Below are 23,998 nucleotides of genomic sequence, written 5' to 3' on the forward strand. Positions count from 1 at the left end.
TGCCTATGCATGTATATACCCAGTTACGCTGGTGCCTATAAAGGAAAATAGATGTCTACTTTCCTTTTTAAAATAGTCGCCACATAGGCAGCCTCTGGGTGCATAAATATGGGCACACTGCAATACAATTACCTCCTAAAGGGTAAATTCTATATATAGCGCCTAAAAAATCAGCACATTAAAAAAACAGCATTCTATAAGTCACGCTTAAAGTGGCACAGTGGTCTACCTGAGATTGTAGGTCAGCACCCTGAGGTTGTAGGTTCAATTCCCATGCTGCTCTTCGTGACCCTGGGTAAGTCACTAAATCTCACATTGCCTCAGGTACATTAGATAGAGTGTGAGTCCACCAGGACAGATAGGGAAAAATGCTTAAGTGCCTGAATGTACACCACATAGGTTATAAGTAGTATATAAATAAATAACATAAAGGAATGCCCCTGCTTTGCTCCCATTCCACCCATGACCTGTTCATTTCTGTGCCCCCTTTTTTGACTCACACATAAAATTTAGGCTCAGATCCCGCACCTAAATTTATGTGAAGAACCTGTAAATTCTAATTAGTGTCAATAATTGCTTGTGGAAACGCCAATTATTGGTGTTAATTAATTTTTTATTCAATTACATTGTGCGCACAAATTGGATACAAGCCCAAATTAGTGTGTGTTATTTTCAGCACATTTTATAGAATTAAAGGGTAAGTGGGCATTGTACTGGAGTAACATTTACTCACCACAGCTGAGTCTTGCTTTGGCGCACCGCTATCTGCCACTACTGTTAAGACATAAGAGTCACCTTTTTCACGGTCCACCAGACCTTTCACTGCAATAATTCCCTTGAGGGCCAAGAAAAAAGTAGCCGATCAGACCAAGAACAGTCATTGCTCAAGTAACTGAAGGCTTTATATTAAGAACAGAATAGTAATATGGTACCACTGTTCAGCATCCAAAGATGAAACTTGCCAAACTCTTGAAAGAACAATAGCATATAAGAAACTACTTAAATAACAAATGCAAGATCTGGGGGTCCTGGTGTGGAAGACACAATTTAAGAGAAGCATCAACTGCTAGAAAGCTCGGTGCAGGAGCCTGGTTTTTAGGGAGGAAGTTATCAACATGGGTCAATGTTATTTTACCACAGGGCCTTATTTTATGCAATTACACACCTGAGGGAGGAATTCAGCAAAGGGTGCTAAGCTATAGGAATATAGCGGACATCTTTAACGGTTAGTGTGTGCTAACGTGATTGCACACGCTAATGCACTTAGCACACACTAACCGTTAAATTTATTTAATTGGTAATAAACGACACGGTAGTTGACTGTGTCGTTTAAAACCAATTAAAAACTAATTTTAAAAAAATTTAGGTGCCAATGTCCCATCCACAGTGCCTATGATCAAAGTGGGTGTGGTTTGCACTGGAAGTGACAGTAGGCACCAGTAGGAGCCCCTAGACTTGCTTCTCATCTAAAGTAGACACCAGAAATGTTCTGGCCTACATTTCTGGTGTCTACTTTACATGTGGCCATGATTCTGCGTCCGGTGCCAGTACATGATTGACACACGACCGATGCCAGTTTTGGAGGTGGTGGACAATACTGGTGCTGTTTGCAGAATCCGTTCCACAGTGCCCTTTGATGAATATTCCCTTTACCCGTATTGTTCTTAGACTGATGTGGAGAAAAAAAAGGGGGGAGGGGGAAGGGGGATGGGACTTGAGCAAAGGTGATTTTTACTAGCATGGTAAAACAAAACAGGGCAATAATCAGTCTAGCTGGTGGTTTTTTTTTTTTGTTTTTTTTAAATGCTGGCCCAGAGCATTTAGAGGGTATAGTCAATAGGACTGTCTGCTGAAAATTTACAGCTAGGGTTTTATACATTTAGCAGCACCTGATAAATTTGAATACTAATTCAAAATGTCTTTTTAAGAAAATTATTTCTTTATTGAGAAGAAGAACTTGATATATAACAACATCTTGACTCCATTGTTGCTTCAGGGCCAGCAATAGAAATTTCATTACTTACAAATATATATTTCATTACATTTCTTACCAGAGAGCACAATATCCTATATAATAAAATGCTAGCCGCGCATGCGCACTCAGACCTGCGTGATCTGTAATCCCTGATCTGTAGGTCCGTGGCCAGAGTGCGTATGCGGCGGCTACACAAAGCGGGAGAAACAGACTCAGGATGGGAGGATGTGCCGCAGCAAAGTGCTGCAAAGGTACTGCAGGAGAAGAGACACATAGACACATATCGCTTCTACACAAACCTCCCTCCAGCGTTGGCAGTCGCAGCACGTTAAACAGGCTGCTTCGCGACTTTCTCCTGCAGTTGAGTCCCTCTGCCGCATCACTAATGATGTCATCAATGATGCGACAGATAGACTCAACAGCAGAAGAAAGCCGCGAACCAGCCTGTTTAGCGTGCTTCGGATGCCAACGCTGGAGGGAGGTTTGCTATTAAAGTCATCTCGCCGGGAGGGTTGCAAAGTCAGCGGGGGTTGGGCTGGGAGGGGAGAGAACTGTCTGCCTCGGGTGCTTCAGGCAGCAGCAGCAGCATTTACAATTCGCTGCTGTTGCGGCTTCAGGCCTTCCTCTCTGGCAGGTCCTGCCTACTTCATGAACACAGGACCCGCCAGAGAGGAATACCTGAAGCCAGCAACAGCAATGAATTGTAAATGCTGCTGTTGCCCGATGAAGTAGTTGAAGGAGGAAAGTGAGCACAGGGGAGAGTGGCTTGGAGGGAAGAACAGATGGCAGGGCATGGAGGGAAGGAGGAAGGTATGCCAGACCAAGGGAAAAGGAAAGAGGAGATGGAGAGAGGCCATATGGGACAGAGAGAGAGGGGGCGCACACTGGATGGAAAGAGAAGAGAGGGCAGTGAATGGAAGGGGCAACATAGAGGGTGAACAGTATTCTAGCACCTGTTAATGTAACGGGTGCCCACAGGGAATATTATTAACCCATTAACAGAAATCTGTTAATGGGTTAATAACATTCCCTGTGGGCACCCATGGGTATCTGAGAACAGCCCTCCAAAGCCTTCATGTTTACAGCAGCTTATAATGCAGCAGGCAACAAGAGGTGATATGGGAAGGTATTTATTTTATATCACTGTGGATTTTATTACATGGTAAACGCTCTTTGTATGTGTTTATACTAAATCATGGAATAAAAAGAATGATGAAGAAAATGATATGATATATTATTATCTATCAGACATGCACTGAAGGTCACATTTGCCTTCAAAAATTACTTTCAAAATATTTTCAGCTAGTTCTGAGAAACATGGACATAGAAGCCCGTTCTGTGGGTACTGTAACAACCCCAATATTGAGCAAACTCTTTGGGCCAGCTTCTGTATAGGACGCCTAGTCTCAAAAGCCGTCTATATAGAATCGCATCTGTCTTCGCCTAAGCCCGCCTAACACCTTAATTCTCTAACTGGTGTCTATGTCACAAGCGCCGGTTATAGAATCGGGATGTCGCTGAGCTGATTGCAAGGGAATCTCCCTGCCATGATCAGTTTAGGACAGGTAACCTGTCTGAACCCCCCCTGAAGACTACTGGGGGATATCTCGGTGTGGGGGGGAAGATCCGGCAGGAGGGACTGGGCATCCATCCTGCTGGGGGATGTCTTGGGTTGGTGGCAGCAGGATTAATTGGGCACTCCTCCTGCCATGGACATTCGGGGGTGGGGGGTGGTTTTGGGGATTCCGGCAGGAGGGATCGGGCATCCCTCCTGCTGGTAGTCTTTGTGTGTGTGTGTATGTTGTGTGTGTTGGGGGGGGGGGGGCACAGGTTCCCTGCTGCGGCCACTAATCCGATCGTGGCCGGGAGATCAGATTAGCGGCCACGTCTATCTGAAATGTATACCAGCATTTCGCTGGTCTACATTTCAGGCGCCTTGTGTGGCCCTAGGGAGATGCCTAGGACTGCCTAAGCTTTCCTAAGGCCACTTATGGGAGAAACCATGCCCATGCCTAGCCTTAGGTGAGCTTAGGCAACCTACACACCTCCCTAGGCTCGCGAAAACACCTACAATGTAGCCAACCCTCCTCGGAGCTTTAAAGAAAAAAAATGTGCGTCCCGATTGGCTTGCTAGACAGCGGTAGGACGCCTACCGCCACCTACAATCGAGATGCAGTTTATAGAATTTGCCCCTTTGTGTCCAGGGAGGGCTAATTTCTGTTGGATTTAACACTCCCAATCATTATGAAAAGTTAGCTCCTATGAACATGGGAGCAAAAGAAATGGATTAAATATTTAGTTTAAGGGATAGAGCTGAATTGATCTTGATATTACTGTTAAATACTGTAGAACATAAGCTAAACTTGACAGTCTCAATGCCTTCCACATATACCTTGTTCCTTCATTATACCTAAAGCACAGTGTCCCATCATTGACCTACAATGACGTTGCAATTACATCAGAAAAGGACAGGTTTTGTTCCCATATCCTTCATAACTTACAGTGATTCCATCAATCCTGAAAAGTGCCAGTGCTTGGGAGCTGGTGCTTGAATCAAACTTATAAGTGAGCTGGTTTAAATTGTCAATGGATCGTGCCTGGATGCGCACCACCTCAGTGCCCATTGCAATGTTTTCCATAATAACAGCCTCATATGCTACGTTCGAAAACTGCACCGGCTCATCTGGCTCATTCAGCAGGGTGATGTAGATGTTACAGAAGCCACGGTTGTAGGGGAGTGCCTGGTCAGTGGCTGAGATGTTCATATAGTAGCTGGTTTTAGTCTCATAGTCCAGGTAATCTATGGTAGTAAGGAGGCCTGTACTCTCGTCAATCTCAAACTTCCCATCCGAGCCGGACACAATCCTATAAATCACCAGACCTCCATTACCTGTGAGAAAGAGAGAAAAAGAAGTGAAGCAAAAGTCTATTTCATCTTCCTTTTGGAAACTTCTGTTTAACAGGGATGCACCTTTATTACGGTAGTATGTTTTGGTATTGTTAGCGCATCTTAAAACTTTTAGTGCACTCAAAATTGATTTAATGTGTGCTAACTTATGAATTCAATGAATATGCTATTGATTTGCGTACAGTAAAAAAAGTACTGAGGCTCTTTTTTTTTTTTTTTTTTTTTTTTATTTATAAAATTTTTTACAATATTTCCAAGCGTATTCATCTTGTACAGTAAAGTGAGATCAAACAACATATTAAATTAAAATTCCAAAATTAATATTACTACAAGGAACTTCTAATCTAGCTAATCTCACACTAGTCCTCAATATTATTGGATCCATAATTAAGAGTAGAACATATATAATTCAAATTAGTTAAATAAGAAAAATCCTTATCTGACTAAAGTGCAGGGAACTAACTTTACAGTAAAAAAAAGGACTGAGGCTCTTTAAAAAAACTTATTAAAACAAATGTACTAAACAATATGAAAAGTTGTCTGAAAATTGGGGATAAAAGTCAAATGAACTGAAAACTTTGGCCTGGGCACCTCTGTACCATTTAGCATTCCGAGGTCGATTTAATAAGCTGCACTCGCCATGTTATCCTTTGGTGCTGTGGTTTATTTCTAATTTTCCCATAATAATCTTACTCCCAATGTGGTAAGAATTTTAGCATGGAAAAATCAACAGTACAATCATCAAATCTGATGTCGCCCCCAATGTAAAAAAGAAGCATGCTGGATTCGGCACAATATTTAAAAATTCCCTAACACTGAATCTTTACTACAGCTCTGGGCAGGAAGAAAGATTCCAGCATAGGAGCAAAGGATTATGTGAGGTGAGGTGCAAAACCTTATCCCGCATGACCCTTTTTGCCAGTGCTTCTTAATAGAGAATGACACGGAGACAAATATTTCCCCCGTCCCCGCAAGAACTCAATTTCCCGGTCCCATCCCCCACGAGTTTTGTCGCTGTCCCTGTCCCATTCCTGTAAGCTCTGCCTTAACCTCACAAACCTCGAACACTTATGATTCTAAAGTGTTTGAGGCTTGTGCAGATGAGGCCGGAGCTTGCAGGAATGGGACACGGGCAGGAAAAGAACTCGCAGGGATGGGACGGGAGAATGAGATCCTGTAGTGACGATGAAAAATTTGTCCCTGTGTCATTCTCTACTTCTTAACTCAGTCCATGGGGCACACTTAGTCAATCAGGTTTTCAGGATATCTACAATGAATATGCATGAGAAAGATTTGCATGCAATGAGGAGATTTGCATGCATATGTTGAGTTGAGAAGCATTGCTCTAGTTGGTCCCTTTGCTCTATAAGAACCTCCCTAACAGTCCAGGGGACCCTTGATACCCTCTCCCCTCTACAAAGACACTCCTGGAATTCCAGTGGACCCCTTCTCCCCATACCACCTGGCTGTGGCGTACCTAGCATATGTGACACCCGGGGCCCATCATTTTTTGACACCCCCCTATCTGTATGAAAAACATGATTTTTTTTAGTAACAATCCTCATGTCACACAAGAGTGTACCTAGGAAAAGGCAGCATCTTACATACTGCAGTGAGCAGTACAACATCAATACACCCATTGTAAAACTAAACAAGCCAGACTAGTAGAGATCATTCCTGCACAGTCAATCCTAACAGAAAACCATGTCTTTCGAATACACAGAACACAGAAAACACCTTCGCCTAGTATGGAATATCTAATCACAAATTAACCCCTCCCCTTTTACAAAACTGTAGTACGGTTTTTAGCCACGTTAGTAACAGCTCAGATGATCACAGAATTCTTAGCATCAGAGGTCCACGGCCGGAGCTAAAAACCACTCTACAGTTTTGTAAAAGGGGGGATAAAATAGAAATACATAGACAAAGGTTAAACTGAACCACGAAGAAGCTGGATTCTGCATACAGTGCAACACCATTGAAACAGTGCCACATGTTCCCTAAAGCACAAAAAAAAAGAATTTTTTTTCTACCTTTCTCTTCTCTGGTTTCTGTTTGCCTCATCTTTTTGTCACTCTCTTCCTTTCATCCACTGTCTGCCTTCTCTTCACCCTTTTATATGGCAACTTCTCTCCTTCTATGCCCCTTTCAGAAACTGTATGCCTCCCCCTTCCATCTCTCCCTTCACCCCATTGATCTGGCATCCATTTTCTTCTCTTCCCTCCTCCAGTGGTCTGGCATCTGTCTCCTTCCCTTCCCTTCCCTCTCCCACAACCCTATGATCTGGCATTTCACTCTCTCCTCTCCCTTCCCCCACTTCGATCAGCATATGCCCCCCTTTCTTTCCCTCCAATCCAATTCCATCCATTATCCTTCCCCCTTGTCTCTATCCCCCTTCCCTGTACACCAATTCCATTAGCATCTGCCCCCTTTCTTTCCCTTCACCACCCTTCCATACCACCCTGTCCCACCACCCTTCCATACCACCCTGTCCTCTTTTTCCCTCCACCACTCTTCCATGCTCCTTTCTCTCTTCCTCCAAACCAATGCCATGCAGCAAGGTCCCGTGATGACTGCAGCTGCTGGCTCTGCTCCGAAAGAAGTGATTTTGGAGGGGGTGGACCAGCAGATGCGGGGAGTTGCTGCAAGGTCCTGCGATGACTGCGGCTGCCGCTCCACCCTCTCCAACGTCACTTACTTCTTCTGAGCAGAGCCGGCAGATGTAGTCATCATGGGACCTTCCTGCAACTCAGCACGGGCTGCCAGTCCCCCCCCCCCTCTGACGTCACTTGTTCTGGAGCAGAGCCGGCAGATGCAGTCATCACGGGACCTTGCTGCACCTCTCAAATAAAAAACAAATCCCATTGAAGGGTACTCCAAAAGAAAGTGAAGAGGAATGGTCTCAGAAACCTACTTGGATAAGGATATTTCAATCCAATACCAAGTCATTCAAGGTTTGTAGTTTCCATCACTGACTAAATTACCTCCTTATTTGTGTATATAATTTCTAAACTGTCATACATTAATTATTTTATTGCTTTTTTTTCTTCTTTTTTATAAACTGCAAAAATTTTACTTATCTTAAAGTGTGCAGAGTAATGACAAGCCCAACGGGGACCCGTTTCGCCACTAACGTGGCTTTCTGAAGGGTTCTCAGGACACTTTATTTTGACAGCAGAAATCAATAGCCCCAAATAAGGCAGGATGTCAAAATAATGTGTCCTGAGAACACTTGAGAAAGCCATGTTAGTGGCGAAACAGGTCCCCCGTCGGACTTGTCCATATATAGGAAGTGCTTTCAAATTTAATAAGCTATACCCGGAATTGCCTCACAAAGTAACGCTGCAGATCAGCTGTTGCAATTTTTCAAGACAGTGACAGAAGAAAAGGATACTACTGGATGCCTTCCCAGTACCAGGGAAGTATTACGAGTATTGGTCCATTGCCATTGTATTAGGAGCTTTCTAGTCAAGGGCCATTCTGTACTGGGGATCCAGGCCATGATGCCCTGGAATAAATAATCTTGGGGGAGGGGTATTTCTCAAGTTTCATTTATTTGTTATTATTCCTAACTGTGATAAAGACCTTAGCGGCTTACAATCTAAATGCAAGGAGTAGATTGTCATATTCTCACTGGACACAGAGTGAGGGTTAGGGGGCGGAACTACATTTCCTGATATGAAAATGGAAGAGGAAAAAATGTATAGGGATATCTGTGTAAATCTTCAGAATACAACCAAAAGAGGGAAGAAAAAAAGGAATAGAAAGAGAAAGTGTGGTGTAGTGGTTAAAGCTTCAGCCTCAGCACCCTGAGGTTGTGGGCTCAAACCCACACTGTTCCTTGTGACCCTGGGCAAGTCACTTAATCTCCCCATTGCCCCAGGTACATTAGATAGATTGTGAGCCTGCTGGGACAGGCAAGGAAAAATGTTCAAGTATTCATGTAAACCATTCTGAGCTCCCCTGGGAGAACAGTATATAAAATTGAATAAATAAATAGTAGGCAATGGGGAAATAAATTTAAGAATAAGTCCTATCTGTTTCAGACAGTCAATAAGGAGGGAGATGTTCTATGAGGTTGAAGGCAGCTGACAGATCTAAAGATATCAATGAGACTTGATTGATCGAAAGCTTTATAAATGTAAGTAATGATACCTATTAATGAAATTTCCATACTGTGAAATTGTCGAAACACTGTCTAGCAGGGGTGAAGAGCATTTATTTTTATGACAAAATCCTGTAGCTGGGTATGAATGATTGATTCCTCTATTTTTGAGATGAATGGTAGGTTAGCTATTGGGTGATAATTAGAGGGATCAGAAATGTCAGATTTTGTGTCCTTTTCTTTGGGCCATAAGTAAGCATGTTTCCAAGATGAAGGGAAGGTACCTGATGCAAAACTCATATTGATCATAGCTAGAATGAAAGGCAAAAATGTTGGTAGAGATCATTTACATAGTGATGTAGAGATAGGATCAGTAGGGGATGTTGTGGTATGAAGATTTTTAATTGGTTTTGAAAGTAGGTGGGGGGACAGGTGATTGAATCTTGCCAAGGTACTATGTGGGATGTGATGAGGTATGGGTTCTGATTGGTGATGCATGTTGGGAATATTAGATAGAATTGCATCTTTTGTCTTTTTTATTTTAGTCTGAAATTGAGTGGCTAAATCTTGAGTGGAGGGAGATTAATATGTAGTAATTTTAATGTTTTGAAATGTAGTGAGTGATTCTAAAATTTTATTTTTTTATTCTTTATTTATCATTATATATATGTATATATACATAAACATTAGATATATATAAGAAAAAGAAAAGAGACTCTACCACATTACAACTAAAAAACAAAAGTACTTGGATCAACTAACCCAAAAAGAATTAACAATACTCAGTCTCTATTATAGTCTACATTCTGGGAGAGACAATTCAATATCCACAGAGATTGATTATAAAGGAAAAATAAAACATACAAAATTAGGTAGTGTTACATCTTCAAACTACTTAAGGGTATCCTAATTTTCCTTAGAGACATTAGACAGCGTTATTCCCTTTCCTTCAAAGAAAATATAAGAATTTTGATCCAAAAGGATCTTACATTTACAGGGATATCTCAATTGGAATTTGGCCCCCAATGAAATTACAAACTGTTTCAATTCAAGAAACCTTCTCCGTCTGGTTTGAGTTGATTTTGAGACGTCTGGAAACACTGATCTTACTGTCCGGAAAGGTCACCTCTTTCAGCCTAAAAAACAGCCTTAGAATTGCCTCTTTGTCTTGCAGAAAGACAAATGTCACCACTAATGTTGAACGACAAATACCGGTAACTTCATCCCCTGAGGTTTCCAGGACTTCAATTAAATTTAAAAGACTAGGAATTTCAGAAGGAACCACTGGGACTGAAGACTTCTGTTTAGGTACTGGCAAAAAATATATTCTGTGTAAAGGAGGAAGTCCAGTCTCCGTATATTTAAATGTTTCTTTCAAAAACTTATATAATAAGTCTTTAAAAGACATTGTTAGCACTTTAGGAAAGTTAAGAATTCTAAGATTAAGCATTTTTGTATAATTTTTGAAATTTTCCACTTTCCTGGCAAGCAATAGTCTGTCCTGCAGTATAATAGATTGCGAGTCTTGTAAAGTTTGAACTCGTTGATCAAGATTATTAATTTTTTCTCCTTGAACCTTCATTTCATCCTGAAATTTATCCAATCGCTGTCCTTGAGTATTTACCAGTGGTAAGATTCCAGCACATAATTTGTATAAAGAGTCTAATGCTGTCCAAAGAGACTCTAATGTAATTTCAACAGCTGAAAATTCAGTTTCCTACTCTGAAAATGTTGTCTCCGCCGGGTTATCCTGAGGAGTCGGCAAGCCCTCCAGCTCCATTGGCAATGTTACCTATCCCTGTGGAGTCGCCGTTATTCCCCAGTCTCGCGGCTGCAGAGGGGGTGCAGATCCCACAGGACTGAGCGAGGTTTCGCTCCCGAGTGCCGAGATCTCCCTATGATTTGACACAGCCGGTTTGCCCCATGATGAAGATGTCAGGAATCCAGTTATCACCCCCTGTCTCATCAAGGCAGATCCTGGCTGCCAGGCTAAAGCAGCTACTCTGCCTCGTCTTTTCATCATTTTCGCAAGACAAATTACACCCAAAATTGAATTGAATCGAATCGAAAAATTGTTTCAATAGGCTGAATCGAATCAAAATTTTTTTTCCTGAATCGGGCAGCACTACTATAAATGTAAACTGTAAACCGTTCTGAGTTCTTTGGGGAGGACAGGATATAAAACCAAATACAGTAAAATCTTGGTTTGCGAGCATAATTCGTTCCAGAAGCATGATTGTAATCCAAATCACTCGATAATCCCCATAGGAAATAATGGAAACTCAGATGATTCGTTCCACAACCCAAAAACATTAATACAAAATACTATACCTGCTTGTATTGCAAGACCTCACTCATTTTGAACAGTCACTACATTCCTGCAGCATCAGAGAGAGAAGAACCATCAGTTCAGTTGTAATGATGTGATGTGTTGCAAGACTTTGCTTGTTTAAAACAGTCACTACATTCTTGCAGTGTCAGAGATAGAAGAACCATCGGCTCAGTTGTGATGTGTGTATACTGTATATACTTGTATTGCAAGACATTGCTTGTATATCAAGTTAAAATTTAATAAAATGTTATGCTTGTCTTGCAAAACACTTGCAAACCAAGTTACTTGCAATCCAAGGTTTTACTGTATTGCACTATTTATTGTAACTTTGTGGTATATCAAATAAAAGCACCTGTACCTGTATATAAATAAATGAATAAATAAATTGAGCAGGAGTCCTCCACCTATATTTCTGCCATCAGGGAGTGCTGTTTCACTTAACATTTTCAATAGGGAAGCTCTGCAGGATTCCAGGGAACCTGCCTGTCCCTAGCAATTGAAAATACAATATCAAAGTGGGAAGTGCCCCCCCACACACACACACTTTGCTGGTTACAATGCAGTTGCAGGACTCCTCAGTTTAGAGGGAACAGTGGCCACTGCACTAGAGTTTACAGTTAGTCAAATGAGTTTGAAAACAAATTTAATATAATGTTAGAATGTATTTAAAATTGGTTTGAATATGTTGATTCAATGGTGTGTGCACCATGAAGGTCAATTTCCGTGCCCGGCCAGATGTTGGAATGCTGCACAGCCACTGGTCAAAAAAATGGAAACAACCCCCCCCCCAAAATAAAATAAAATAAAAAAAGCCCTGGGCTGAGATTTCTATTGGATGCACATGTAGAGAAAGATACAATAAGTGAGGACTATACTGTTAAGCATGTGAAGACAGTAACTTATAAATCACTGCCCTTGTGATATAAAAACTATCACATATACAAGTGTATATGTCAAAGAATGTTTGCTTAAAAATTGGTATGGAACAAAACAGTGGAACCAAATCCTGGACTCCAAGAGTTAAAATGTCATAATTTGTTGGTGTTCAAATAAATCAATAACACAGTAAAATCAAAATCTGACAGATGCCAGCAAGACAAAAACATCAAAACTGTACTGCGTTTGAGGTAAACAGACCCAAAATTGAACATAAAAATCATGTTTGATTTATAAATGGATAATATTTTATTTTCAGATTACAATCATCTAACACACACAGAAACACATTAGATTCAGCACATTTGCCACTGCTGGGCTTCAGCATGAGAGAGGATGACCTCCTTGGAGGTGGGGGGGGAGGAGAGAAGGGATAGGACAGTGGCGTACCAAGGGGGGGGGGGCGGGAGGGGCGGTCCGCCCCGGGTGCGAGCCCTGAGGGGGTGCTCCGGCGTCCGTTCCCCCCCCCCCCCCCGACGTCTGGTTCTTCCTCTCTGGCCTCCCCGCACCATTAAGAGTTCCGAAGCAGCCTGCAGCAAGATCGCGATGTCAGCGATCTTGCGCTGCTTCATGCTGTCCTCCGCCGCGGTCCCGTCCCCTCCACTGACGTCAGAGGAGGGGGGCGTGTCCGCAGCGAAGGACAGCACAAGCAGCTCAAGATCGCTGACATCGCGATCTTGCTGCAGGCTGCTTCTACTCTAAATGGTGCGGGGAGGCCAGAGGGGAAGAACCGGACAGGGGGTGGGAGGGGGGGGCGAGCGGTCCTTCGGGTTGGGGCGGGCAGGCAGGCCTTCAGGGGGAGATGCAGGCCTTAAAGGGGGGGGACAAGCCTTCAAGGGGGAAGACAGGCTTTTGGGGGGGGACAGGCAGGCAAGCCTTCAAGGGGGGGACAGGCAGGCAGGCCTTTAAGGGGGGACAAGGGGTGGGACAGGCCTTCAAGGGGGGGACAGCCCTTCAAGGAGGTGCAGGCCTTCGGGGGGGGGGTGCAGACCTTCTGGGGGGGTGCAGCCTTCGGGGGGTACAGGCCTTCAAGGGGAGGAACAAGCCTTCAGGGGGAGATGCAGGCCTTAAAGGGGGGGGGACAAGCCTTCATGGGGGGAGACAGGCTTTCAGGGAGGGGGACAGGCAGCCAGGCCTTCAAGGGGGGTACAGGCAGGCAGGCCTTTAAGGAGGGGACAGGGGGGTGGGACAGGCCTTCAAGGGGGGGACAGGCCTTCAAGAGGGTGCAGACCTTTGGGGGGGTGCAGGCCTTCTGGGGGGATGCAGCCTTTGGGGATGCAGGCCTTAAAAGGGGGGATATGCCTTCATGGGGGGAGACAGTCTTTCGGGGGGGACAGGCAGGCAGGCCTTTAAGGGGGGGACAGGGGGGTGGGACAGGCCTTCAAGGGGGGGACAGGCCTTCTGGGGGGGTGCAGCCTTCGGGGGTGGGTGCGGGCCTTCTGTGGGGGTGCAGCCTTTGGGGGGGTGCAGGCCTTCAAGGGGGGGACATGCCTTCATGGGGGGGAGACAGGCTTTCGGGGGGGGACAGGCAGGCAGGCCTTTAAGGGGGGGGACAGGCCTACAAGGGGTGCAGGCCTTCGGGGGGTGCAGGCCTTCAAGGGGGGTGAGGCCTTCAAGGGGGGGGGACAGGCCTTTGGGGGGGACCCTGGTGTAGAAGTACACAGAGGGAAGGGGGTGTTTAAAGAGATGTGCATATGCCAGACTTTGAGGGGGAAGAAATAATGGGTCTGAAAATAGAGGAGAGGGAGAGAGATGATGGACCATGGGATTTAGAGAGGGAAGGAACAGAAAGGGAGAGAAATTGGACACAAGGGATGGTTTGGAGGAGGGATAGAGATACTGGATAGGAGGGTAATTGGGAAAAGAAAGGGAGAGATGGTGGGCCCTGGGGTGGTGGGGAAGGAGGGAGAGATGCCGGATGAAAGGGTAGTTAAGAAAAGGTGGATCTGTGGAGGGAGATGAAAAAAAGGAAAGATACCAGACTTCCTGGGGAGGGAAGGGAAATGGAAAGGGAAGACAGAGATGGCAGATAGATGGTTAGCATGAAGAAAGAAGGAGACCCTGGCAAGCAAGTTATCAGAAGACAACCAGAGCCTGGGACCAACAAGATTTGAAAAATAACCAGACAACAAAAGGTAGAAAAATTAATTTTATTTTCTGTTTTGTGATTACAATATGTCAGATTTGAAATGTGTATCCTGCCAGAGCTGGTGTTAGACCGCAAACGTGAGCTAGGATTTAACAGAGAGAGGAAAAGTCCTTTTTGTTTCTTTATTTTATTTACACCACAGCGCCAGTGTAGTTAGGAGAAGCCAAAGGGGGTGAAAAAGCTATAAAACCCACCAGGAGTTTTGAAAAAAATCACCCAACTGGGCAGGAAAATCGAATTGAAAAACCAATTCAATAGGCTGAATCGAAATTTTTCTTCCTGAATCGGGCAGTTTGTGCTACTGTCTCAGACTTTAGGACCTGGGATTGGGGAGAGATGGCATCCTCAGTACTTTATAATGCAAGTGAAATGAGGATTTGGTCAGACTTTTGAAGGGTCTGCAGAAGAAAAATATTGTATAGGCCGGGGACATGAGACAGCAGGAAATGGGAACTTTTCTTCCTTCTATTTTTGTGAATGGAAAGGCTGAGGATGTCAGAGAGGTCAGTTAAAATATGTGCTTTATAAAAAAATATAATAATGTGTTTTATAAAGTTTATAAGCATTGCTGGCCTACCCAGTGAGGTGTTCCTAGTGGTGGTGGTGGTGGTGGTGGTAGTGTGTCAATGTGTTGAGAGGAAGAGGTGGTCTGGGAAATTCCCCTGAGCAAACTCCGGGCCCATTTCCACCCCCCAGTTAGTCCACTCCACTCAACTGGTTCACACACTGAGTGGGTCTTTGGGTATTGTGCCTGAGTAGTTGTTTTGGGATCTCTTCCAGTGGTTTGTCAGTATCTCCTTGTGGTCCAAGGAAGGAAACTTTGTTAACCTTAGCATTGACCTTTTGTAACAGTGCTGCTTGTGTGGCATTAGGCTATCTAGTGATCGAAAAAAAAAAAAAACCAGACCTTTGCACGTTTTTGCACTATAGGTGGGTGTATGAGGAGATTCACATTTCCTGCACAGCTAAGTCCGTGTGAAGTTCCTTTGTGTTGAATTTGACATCTAGAAAGGTCTCTGTTTGGAAGGAAAGATCTAAGCTTAAAAATGAAGTGGCCAGAAGTTATGGTAAAAGCAGATAGCTTAGCTGGTTTTAAGAAAGATTTGGACAAATTCCTGGAGGAAAAGTCCATAGTCTGTTATTAAGACATGGGGAAGTGTCTGCTTGCCCTGGATTGGTAGCATGGAATGTTGCTACTCTTTGGGTTTTGACCAGGTATTAGTGTCCTGGATTGGCTACCATGAGAATGGGCTACTGGGCATGATGGACCATTGGTCTGACCCAGTTAGGCTATTCTTATGTTATGTTCTCATCTGTAGGGGCCTTTGGTTTCACTTCTTATTTTAATGTATTTTTTTTCTGGGAACTTATCAGTGTTTTTTATAATGAGAACAAAAATGGAAGAGAATTAATGTGTGTGGAATGGGGGGGGGGGTAACTAATTTCTTCAGCTAAACAATTAAATCCACCTCAATCAGACATAGGAGAACTCGCACACCATTCACACACCCTCCAACCAAAAACGTCAAAAGAAAAAAACTGTTCGACAACCTCCTAACACTCGATCCCCAACTTTACAACCTATTGACCTCGGCCATAGACTACAAAACCTTCAAAAAAGAAATAAAAACCCTTCTATTCAAAAAACACATAAAACCGAGCTAACATAATCAGAACTGTCCCAAGCATCACCTGCAACTACTCCATACGTACTTCTGATGTCATGACAATTCAGACATAATTTATGCTATGTTATGTTTGGAATAATGGTTACATATATGAGGTTCAATAAAAGCATATTTTCACTCCGTTTCTATTCTGACCATTTATACCGTTTCATGGTTATTACAAAAAATATTTTTTACATGGAAGGTGGGTGGGGGGGGGGTGTCAAAAAATGATGGGCCCCGGGTGCCACATACCCTAGGTATGCCACTGGGATAGGAAGATGCTGGATATGGGAAAGGAAGTTAACGCGAGATGCTGGACACCAGGAGTGAAGGCAGAAAGAACCAGAGAAGAACTTTTTCCAAAATGAAAAACCAGAAAACATTTAAAAAAGTTATTTCAGTTTCCAAACTTTGCTATTATGGAACTAGCTGGATACATGGGCACAGCAGTAGCATCTTCCGGCCATCTTGCCCATCCCATTGCCTGTGTATAGTCATATTGCTTTTTTCATTTTTCGGGGAAGGGGAGAGGAAATGTTGGACAAATGAGGGGTGGAGGAGGAATGGGAAATGCTGGATAGAGGGATATGCTCAATGCAGTTTTAGGCTTTCTTTGGCTGAAAATCCCTTATACCCAATCCTCAGGGCACACCTACTAAGTCAGGTTTTCAAGATATCCACAATGAATATGCAAAATAGGCAGTGCATACAAATCTATGGTATTTCATGCAAATTCCTTGTGGATATTATGCAATCCCGACTGCCCTAAGGACTGTGTTGAGAACCACTGCCCTATTTCATTATAAATAGGATTGACTTATATACTGGTACATACAGTAGAAATTATGTGTGAGACAACTAGTCCAGGAAAATTCTTCTCTTGATAATAGATTCATTTGGACAACCTGCACATTACATGGGATAAAAAGAAGAAATTATACAGAATTTATGAAGTAAAGAGACAGCAGCAGGATTCCCTGTACCAAGTAAGGGGGAGGGGCAGTCCATCCCGGGCGCCGTCTTGCTGAGGGTGCAGGCACCTATCATCCCCCACGCTCCCGACTGCCCCGCTCCCGCTGCGTGCACCCCGCTTCCCTTCCCCCGTACCTCTGTAACATTCCTAGCATGAGCAAAAAACCCCAAGCTGCTGTCGTGCCAGCGTCGGCTCTTCCTCTGATGCCACTTCCTGGACCCGCACCTAGAAAGTGATGTCAGAGGAAGAGCCAACGCTGGCACGACAGCAGCTTGGGGGTTGCTGCTCACGCCAGAAACATTACAGAGGTACGGGGGAAGGGAAGCGGGGTGCACGCAGCAGGGGGAGGGGGCAGAGAAGGAGTGTGTGGAGTGGGGGAGGGGGGGCAAAGAAGAGGGCGAGGGAGATACTGATTCTTTCTTCTGACACTTTGTAGAGACGTACATTCATTAATGTGCCTTTAAAAATGTAGTGCATATAAAGTGATTTAACATACACTAATCAACTTATCATGTCTTAATTATACATTATTATCAAATAATGTTTTATTTGACTATTATGTAGAGACAATAAGGAGACAGACTTAAAGATCTCAATGTGTATACTTTGGAGGAAAGGCAGGAGAGGGGAGATATAATAGAGACTTTTAAATACCTACAAGCCATAAATGTGCATAAGGTGAGTTATTTTCGATTGAAAGGAAATTCTGGAATGAGAGGGCATAAGATGCAGGTGAAAGGGGATAGATTCAGAAGTAATATCAGAAAATGTTATTTCATGGAAAGGGTAGTGAATGCTTGGAACGGCCTCCCAGCGGAGGGGGTGGAGATGAAAAGTATGACCTTTTTGTGAAGAAAATAAATAAAAACAAGAGAAAAAGGAAACTGATATGGTTCTCCAAACTAGTGGCAGAAAAAATAAAGGCAAAAGAGTCGGCGTTCATGAAATATTAAAAAAAAACAAGAGGAGCGCAGAAAGGACTACTGGGTGAAACAGAAAGAATCCAAGAGAGAGATATGCCTGGTGAAAGCGCAGGCAGGAGAACAAATGGCTAAAAATGTAAAAATGGGAGACAAAAATTTTTTCAGATATATTAGTGAAAGGAGGAAGATGAAAAATAGAATTGCTAAACTAAAAGATGCTGGGAATCGATATGTGGAGAGGAAAAAGCAAACGTGCTAAACAAATACTTCTGTTTTGTGTTCATTGAAGAAAATCCTGGAGAAGGACTGAGATTGTATGGCAAAGTAACATGAGAAAATGGAGTAGATTCTGCGCTGTTCACGGAGGAAAGTGTTTATGAGCAACTTGAAAAACTGAAGGTGGACAAAGCGATGGGACTGGACGGGATCCATTCCATGATTCTGAGGGAGCTCAGAGAGGTTCTGGCAGGTCCTATTAAAGACTTGTTTAACAAATCTCTGGAGACAGAAGTGGTTCCTGGGGATTGGAGGAGAGCGGATGTGGTCCCTATTCACAAAAATGGTCACAGGGATGAAGCGGGAAACTACAGGCCGGTAAGCCTCACTTCGGTTGTTGGAAAAATAATGAAAGTGTTGCTGAAGGAAAGGATATTGAACTTACTAGAATCTAATGGGTTACAGGATCCGAGGCAACATAGCTTTACTAAAGGTAAATCTAGTCAAGCGAACCTGACTGAATTTTTTGATTGGGTGACCAGAGAGCTGGATCGAGGACATATGTTAGATATAATTTACTTAGATTTCAGCAAAGCCTTTGATACGGTTCCTCATAGGAGGCTCTTGAACTAACTTGAAGGGCTTAAGTTAGGACCCAAAGTGGTATACTGGTTTAGAAACTGGCTGTCGGACAGACGCCAGAGGGTGTTGGTTAATGGAAGTCGCTTGGAGGAAGGAAAGGTGAATAGTGGAGTTCGGTGCTCAGGGTTCGGTGCTGGGGCCGATCCTGTTCAATATATTTGTGAGTGACATTGCTGAAGGGTTAGAATGAAAAGTTTGCCTTTTTGTGGATGATACCAAGATTTGTAACAGAGTAGACACCGAAGAGGGAGTGGAAAATATGAAAATGGATCTGCAAAAATTAGAGGAATGGTCTAACATTTGGCAACTAGAATTCAATGCAAAGAAATACAGAGTAATGCATTTGGGGATTAATAATCGGAAGGAATCATATATGCTGGGAGGTGAGAGGCTGATATGCACGGACAGGGAGAGGGACCTTGGGGGTGATTGTGTCCGAAGATCTAAAGGAGAAAAAACAGTGTGACAAGGCGGTGGCTGCTGCCAGAAGTATGCTGGGCTGTATAAAGAGAGGCGTAGCCAATAGAAGGAAGAAGGTGTTGATGCCCCTGTACAGGTCGTTGGTGAGGCCCCACTTGGAGTATTGTGTTCTGTTTTGGAGACCATATCTGGTGAAGGACGTAAGTAGTCTAGAGGAGGGCAACAAAAATAATAGGAGGTTTGCGCCAGAAGACCCATGAGGAGAGACTGGAAGCCCTGAATATGTATATCATAGAGGATAGGAGGGACAGGGGAGATATGATTCAGACATTCAAATATTTGAAGGGTATTAACGTACAACAAAATATTTTCCAGAGAAAGGAAAATGGTGAAACCAGAGGACATAATTTGAGGTTGAGGGGGTGGTAGATTCAAGAGCAATGTTAGGAAATTCTACTTTAAGGAGAGGGTGGTGAATGCCTGGAATGTGCTCCCGAGAGAGGTGGTGGAGAGGAAAACAGCGACAGAGTTCAAAGAAGCATGGGATGAACACAGAGGATCTAGGATCAGAAAATAATAGTAAATATTGAACAAAGGCCAGTACTGGGCAGACTTGCATGGTATGTGTTTGTATATGGCCTTTTGGTTGAGGATGGGCTGGGGAGGGCTTCAATGGCTGGGAGGGTGTAGATGGGCTGGAGTGAGAATTGACGGAGACTTTGGCAGTTGGAACTCAAGCACAGTACTTGGTAGAGCTTTGGATTCTTGCCCAGAAATAGCTAAGAAGACAAAAAAATGTAAATTAAAAAAAATTTAAATTGAATCAGTTTGGGCAGACTGAATGGATCATTCAGGTCTTTATCTGCCGTTATCTACTATGTTACTATGAATTGGAGAAGTATGTTGGATCTCTAAGGGAGAGGAGGGGATAGTAGATGCATGGCTAGGAAGACTAGACAGTCCATGTGATCTTTATCTGCCTTCATTTTTCTCTGTTTATGTTTCAATATTTTAAATCTGTTATTGTCCCTTACATCAATTTAGCATCAACTAAAAAATCCCTATTAAATTGAATGTGTGAAACTAACTGAAAATCACCCCCCAAATCTGGGGAAAAATATAAAAACTGAATTGTTTCTGCTTGTGCTCACCGCTACGTTTTTGCAACTTCAATTGCATAAGAGTGTTGTTATCCATAGCAATAATTTGGTAATAGCACTTTTCCTTTTGCCTTCTTCCCTTTCTGGTGATTGTAATACAATTCAGTTTCTACTCGTAGTTTGACTATTCAGCTCAAGGATGCCTTGTTTGTGAAGGATTATAATTGCCAGGCATGGGAAGATGATAAGTTCAAATCTGAAGGAAGAGTTGACCAGTATTTAAAACTAAAAATGCATCCACTGGCAACCTGCAAATACATATTTGGCTTATTTTTGGATTTCTAAAAGTTATGGGGGGAATTCTACAAAAGTTGCCAAATGGATGCAGTATGCTGTGTGCTAAGGAGGAAATTCTAAAAATGGCACCAGAACTTGGGTGCTGAAAAAATGTGGCATTAAATGCATCTCATGTAGAATAGCCCTTAGGGGTAGATCCTGCGCCTAACTTTTGGGCACTGTACTTACGTCTTCTGAACGGTTAACAATGGCTATAACTCACACCCATTCCTTTTTTTCTGCAAGCTGATGACTTCCAGGGCAAAAGTGTTTCTTGAGAGCCACTGAATTATCACATCTGTGAGGGGCCCCGCCTAAACATTTGGGCCCTGGATATGTGCGCATGTTGCTTATGTTTTAATACTGCCCTGCTGCTGACTCACAAGCTGGACATTGTGTGACCTGAATTTACCTCTGCTGATTATCTAATTTCTATTCCTGCTCCTGTGGACTAAATGAGACACATGAACAGGTGGGAGGAGGGAGTGGCCTAGTAAGGGGGTGCAAGGGGGCAGACCACCCCGGGCACCATTGTCACGGGGGGTGCTGGCATCTGTTCCACTTGCTGCTCATGCCAACCTTAGCTCCCTTCTGACGTCACGTCCTGGTACCACGATCAAGAAGTGACGTCAGAAAGAAACCATGGCCGGTGCAAATGGCAGGTGGAAGATGCTGCTGACTCTGGCAAACATTTCAAGAGGTATGCAGGGGGCGAGGGGAGTGCACAAGCAGCAGGGAAGAGTTGGGGTGTGCACAGCGCGGCGATGCCGGATGCTACTGCCCCAGGCGCCAACCTCTCTCATTATGCCACTGGGAGGAAGCAAGAAAAGAAGTTGCAGCTCACCCTGCAATATTAGGGTGCATGAAAGATAAGGAGCAAGATCCTCTAATCCCGCTTATAGGATTCCTACCTGTGTCACGATCTATTGCTCGTACAACAGTGACAGAAGTCCCAATGCCAGCAGTTTCCCTTAGTCCCAGGCGACTGTACTGCTGTTGTGTGAAGACTGGCACCTCATCATTAACATCTTCTATGTAGACAATCACCTAAAGGACAAACAAATTTACAAACCAAGTCAGACATTTGGAAATACCTTTAAGGTAGTACCTATAAAAAAAATTAATGAGGGTAAACTTTTCTATTGACACACTGAGGGGCATAATTGAAAAAAACATCTAAGTCCATTTTGGGCCTAAGTCGCTAGTCGCCCAAAGTTGGCAGTGTCTAAAGTCCATTCTCAAAAAATACGTCCAAAATATTTTGGTTTTTCCGAGAGTCATCTAACTGTATGTCCAGCTGTTTGATCGCCCAGACCGCTAAGTCATCTATCTTTATACCCCATTCTCGTCCAAAAATTTGTCCAAGTCAAAAATGCCTAGAAAAGGGCCTTTTGGACATGGGAGAGGCCAGCAAAGTAATGGACTGGACACCTAGACATGGCAACAGAGTAGTGGGGCACCTTACAGGGATTGCTACAAACTTCACAAAAAGGGTGCCACATAAACATCTCACCATAACTCCTTTACAGGTCATGGTGAGCTCCCCAAAACCTACTAGACCCACCTGTCTACCACCCCAATAGTCCTCACGGCTGCAGGTGGCACCTATATGGCAGTACAGTAGAGTTTGGGGGTGCACATGTTCCACCATAAATGCAGTGGTTAGAGTGGCTTATGGGCCTGGGTCCTCCTCTCTATGGTTCACTAGTCCCCCCCCCCCCCCCAACTACTTAAGCAACCTCTGTGCTGCTCTACTAGGCTTTGCTATGCCAGGTGCTAATGTTCTGGAGGCATGTATGTATGTTTTTGTTCCGAATTTTATGCCCCGGGTTCAGTGATCACTGGGGCAGTGTGTGCAGGTCTGTATTTTGTGTCTGCAGTGCTTATCTGGTCATTTTGGATACCTTTTTGGCACTTAGATCTGGTTTTACATGGCCTAAGTTACAACATACAAGTTCTGTCCAGGCAGCCTCGTTAAACTTTCGGTTATACTTGCAGTACGACTAAGTTTAGATCAGCCCACGTCCCGCCCAAATCCCACCCTCACCACTCCTCCTAAAATGCACCTTTTAGCTCTGGTCGTACAGTAGCACTGAAAAGGCCTATGTCGATTTTAGATACGTCTAAAACCCGGTTTGATTATCGGCACTTGGACGACTTGTCTTACTGATTGTCCAAGTGCCGATTTAGGCCGGTTTTTAGACGTATTTCCGTTTCAATTAAGAGCCCGACTGTGCCTTAATCTTTGCATTCATCTAGGATTTTTCCATTCAAAGGCAATTTCACATCTTGCTAGCATAAGGCAGTTAGCTACTATTTTTTTTGGAAATGTTATATCCTATTCTGAATGACAGACCACTAGACCTCTTTACGATTGAATAAATTGGTGATTACTGGAAAGATATATGGAAAATGATTAATTTGCGAAAAGGGAGGGAAAGAAGGAGGAGGTTGCATGGATAGGAGTAATCTGAGGATATTTATTTATTTAGATATTTATAGCCCGCATATCCAGCAATTCTATGCGTCTTACAATATAACAAACATACCCCCTCTTTTACGAACGCATAACGCAGGTTTTAATGCCATCAGCGGCGGTAACTGCTCCAATGCTCATAGGAATTCTATGAGCGTCAGATCAGTTGCCGCCGCTATGGCGCTAAAACCTGCACTATGCATTCGTAAAAGAGGGGGGATAGTAATAATTGGTTAAATAACAGGGACATTAAAAACTACTCTCTCTGTCTTAATTTGGGCTCACAAGCTAAACTAAGTGCTTGGGAGGAAAACAATGTTTTTATAACAGATAAATTGGGAAGAGGAAGGAGAGAAGAATATAACTATAACTATTTCACTATGAGTATATAAAATATATAGCAGAATATAAAACAATCTCAAAGAGAAGAAACAAGAAAGAAAAAAATAAACAAAAACCTAACATAAAATCAAATCAAATTAAATAAAGTCCTGTCTACAAAAAAAATCATAAAAACAGTCCAATTCTGTAAGGACCTACATCCATCTCAGTCCCTCTGTCCCATGGCCTTTGAGCCACTGATGGTCATATTTTTGAAGTTGATGATGCTCTTCATTGACGTATTTTGAATTAGTTGTAAATGTCTTAGTTCCTATTGGGTAATGCCTTTTAAAGTAACCCTCTCTTCTACTCTCCGGGACCCATCTGCCAGTCATTATGTGTTCCCAGGCCTCCAGATTGTCCTAGAACCGATCTCCAATCTTCAGAGGGATGGATTGAGGGTTGGAATCCTTGTGGCTTTTTGGCTGGTACTGTGGAGTGGGAACCTGAATCTTG

General features: G+C 43.4%; 1 protein-coding gene across 1 annotated transcript in view; it reads right to left on the minus strand.

Moving 5' to 3' along the window:
- Nucleotides 1-23,998, minus strand: part of CDH23 (cadherin related 23) — a 1,673,137-nt gene that overhangs the window by 398,369 nt on the left and 1,250,770 nt on the right. Inside the window, exons 30-32 of the mRNA XM_033942780.1 lie at nucleotides 21,597-21,732; nucleotides 4,477-4,865; nucleotides 734-835 (exon numbers count right to left, since the gene is read on the minus strand). Of these exons, the coding sequence (XP_033798671.1) occupies nucleotides 734-835; nucleotides 4,477-4,865; nucleotides 21,597-21,732 (627 nt within the window). The remainder of the gene's footprint in view (nucleotides 1-733; nucleotides 836-4,476; nucleotides 4,866-21,596; nucleotides 21,733-23,998) is intronic.

Source organism: Geotrypetes seraphini, chromosome 4, assembly GCF_902459505.1.
Source record: "Geotrypetes seraphini chromosome 4, aGeoSer1.1, whole genome shotgun sequence".
In the NCBI taxonomy this organism is placed as follows: Eukaryota; Metazoa; Chordata; class Amphibia; order Gymnophiona; family Dermophiidae; genus Geotrypetes; species Geotrypetes seraphini.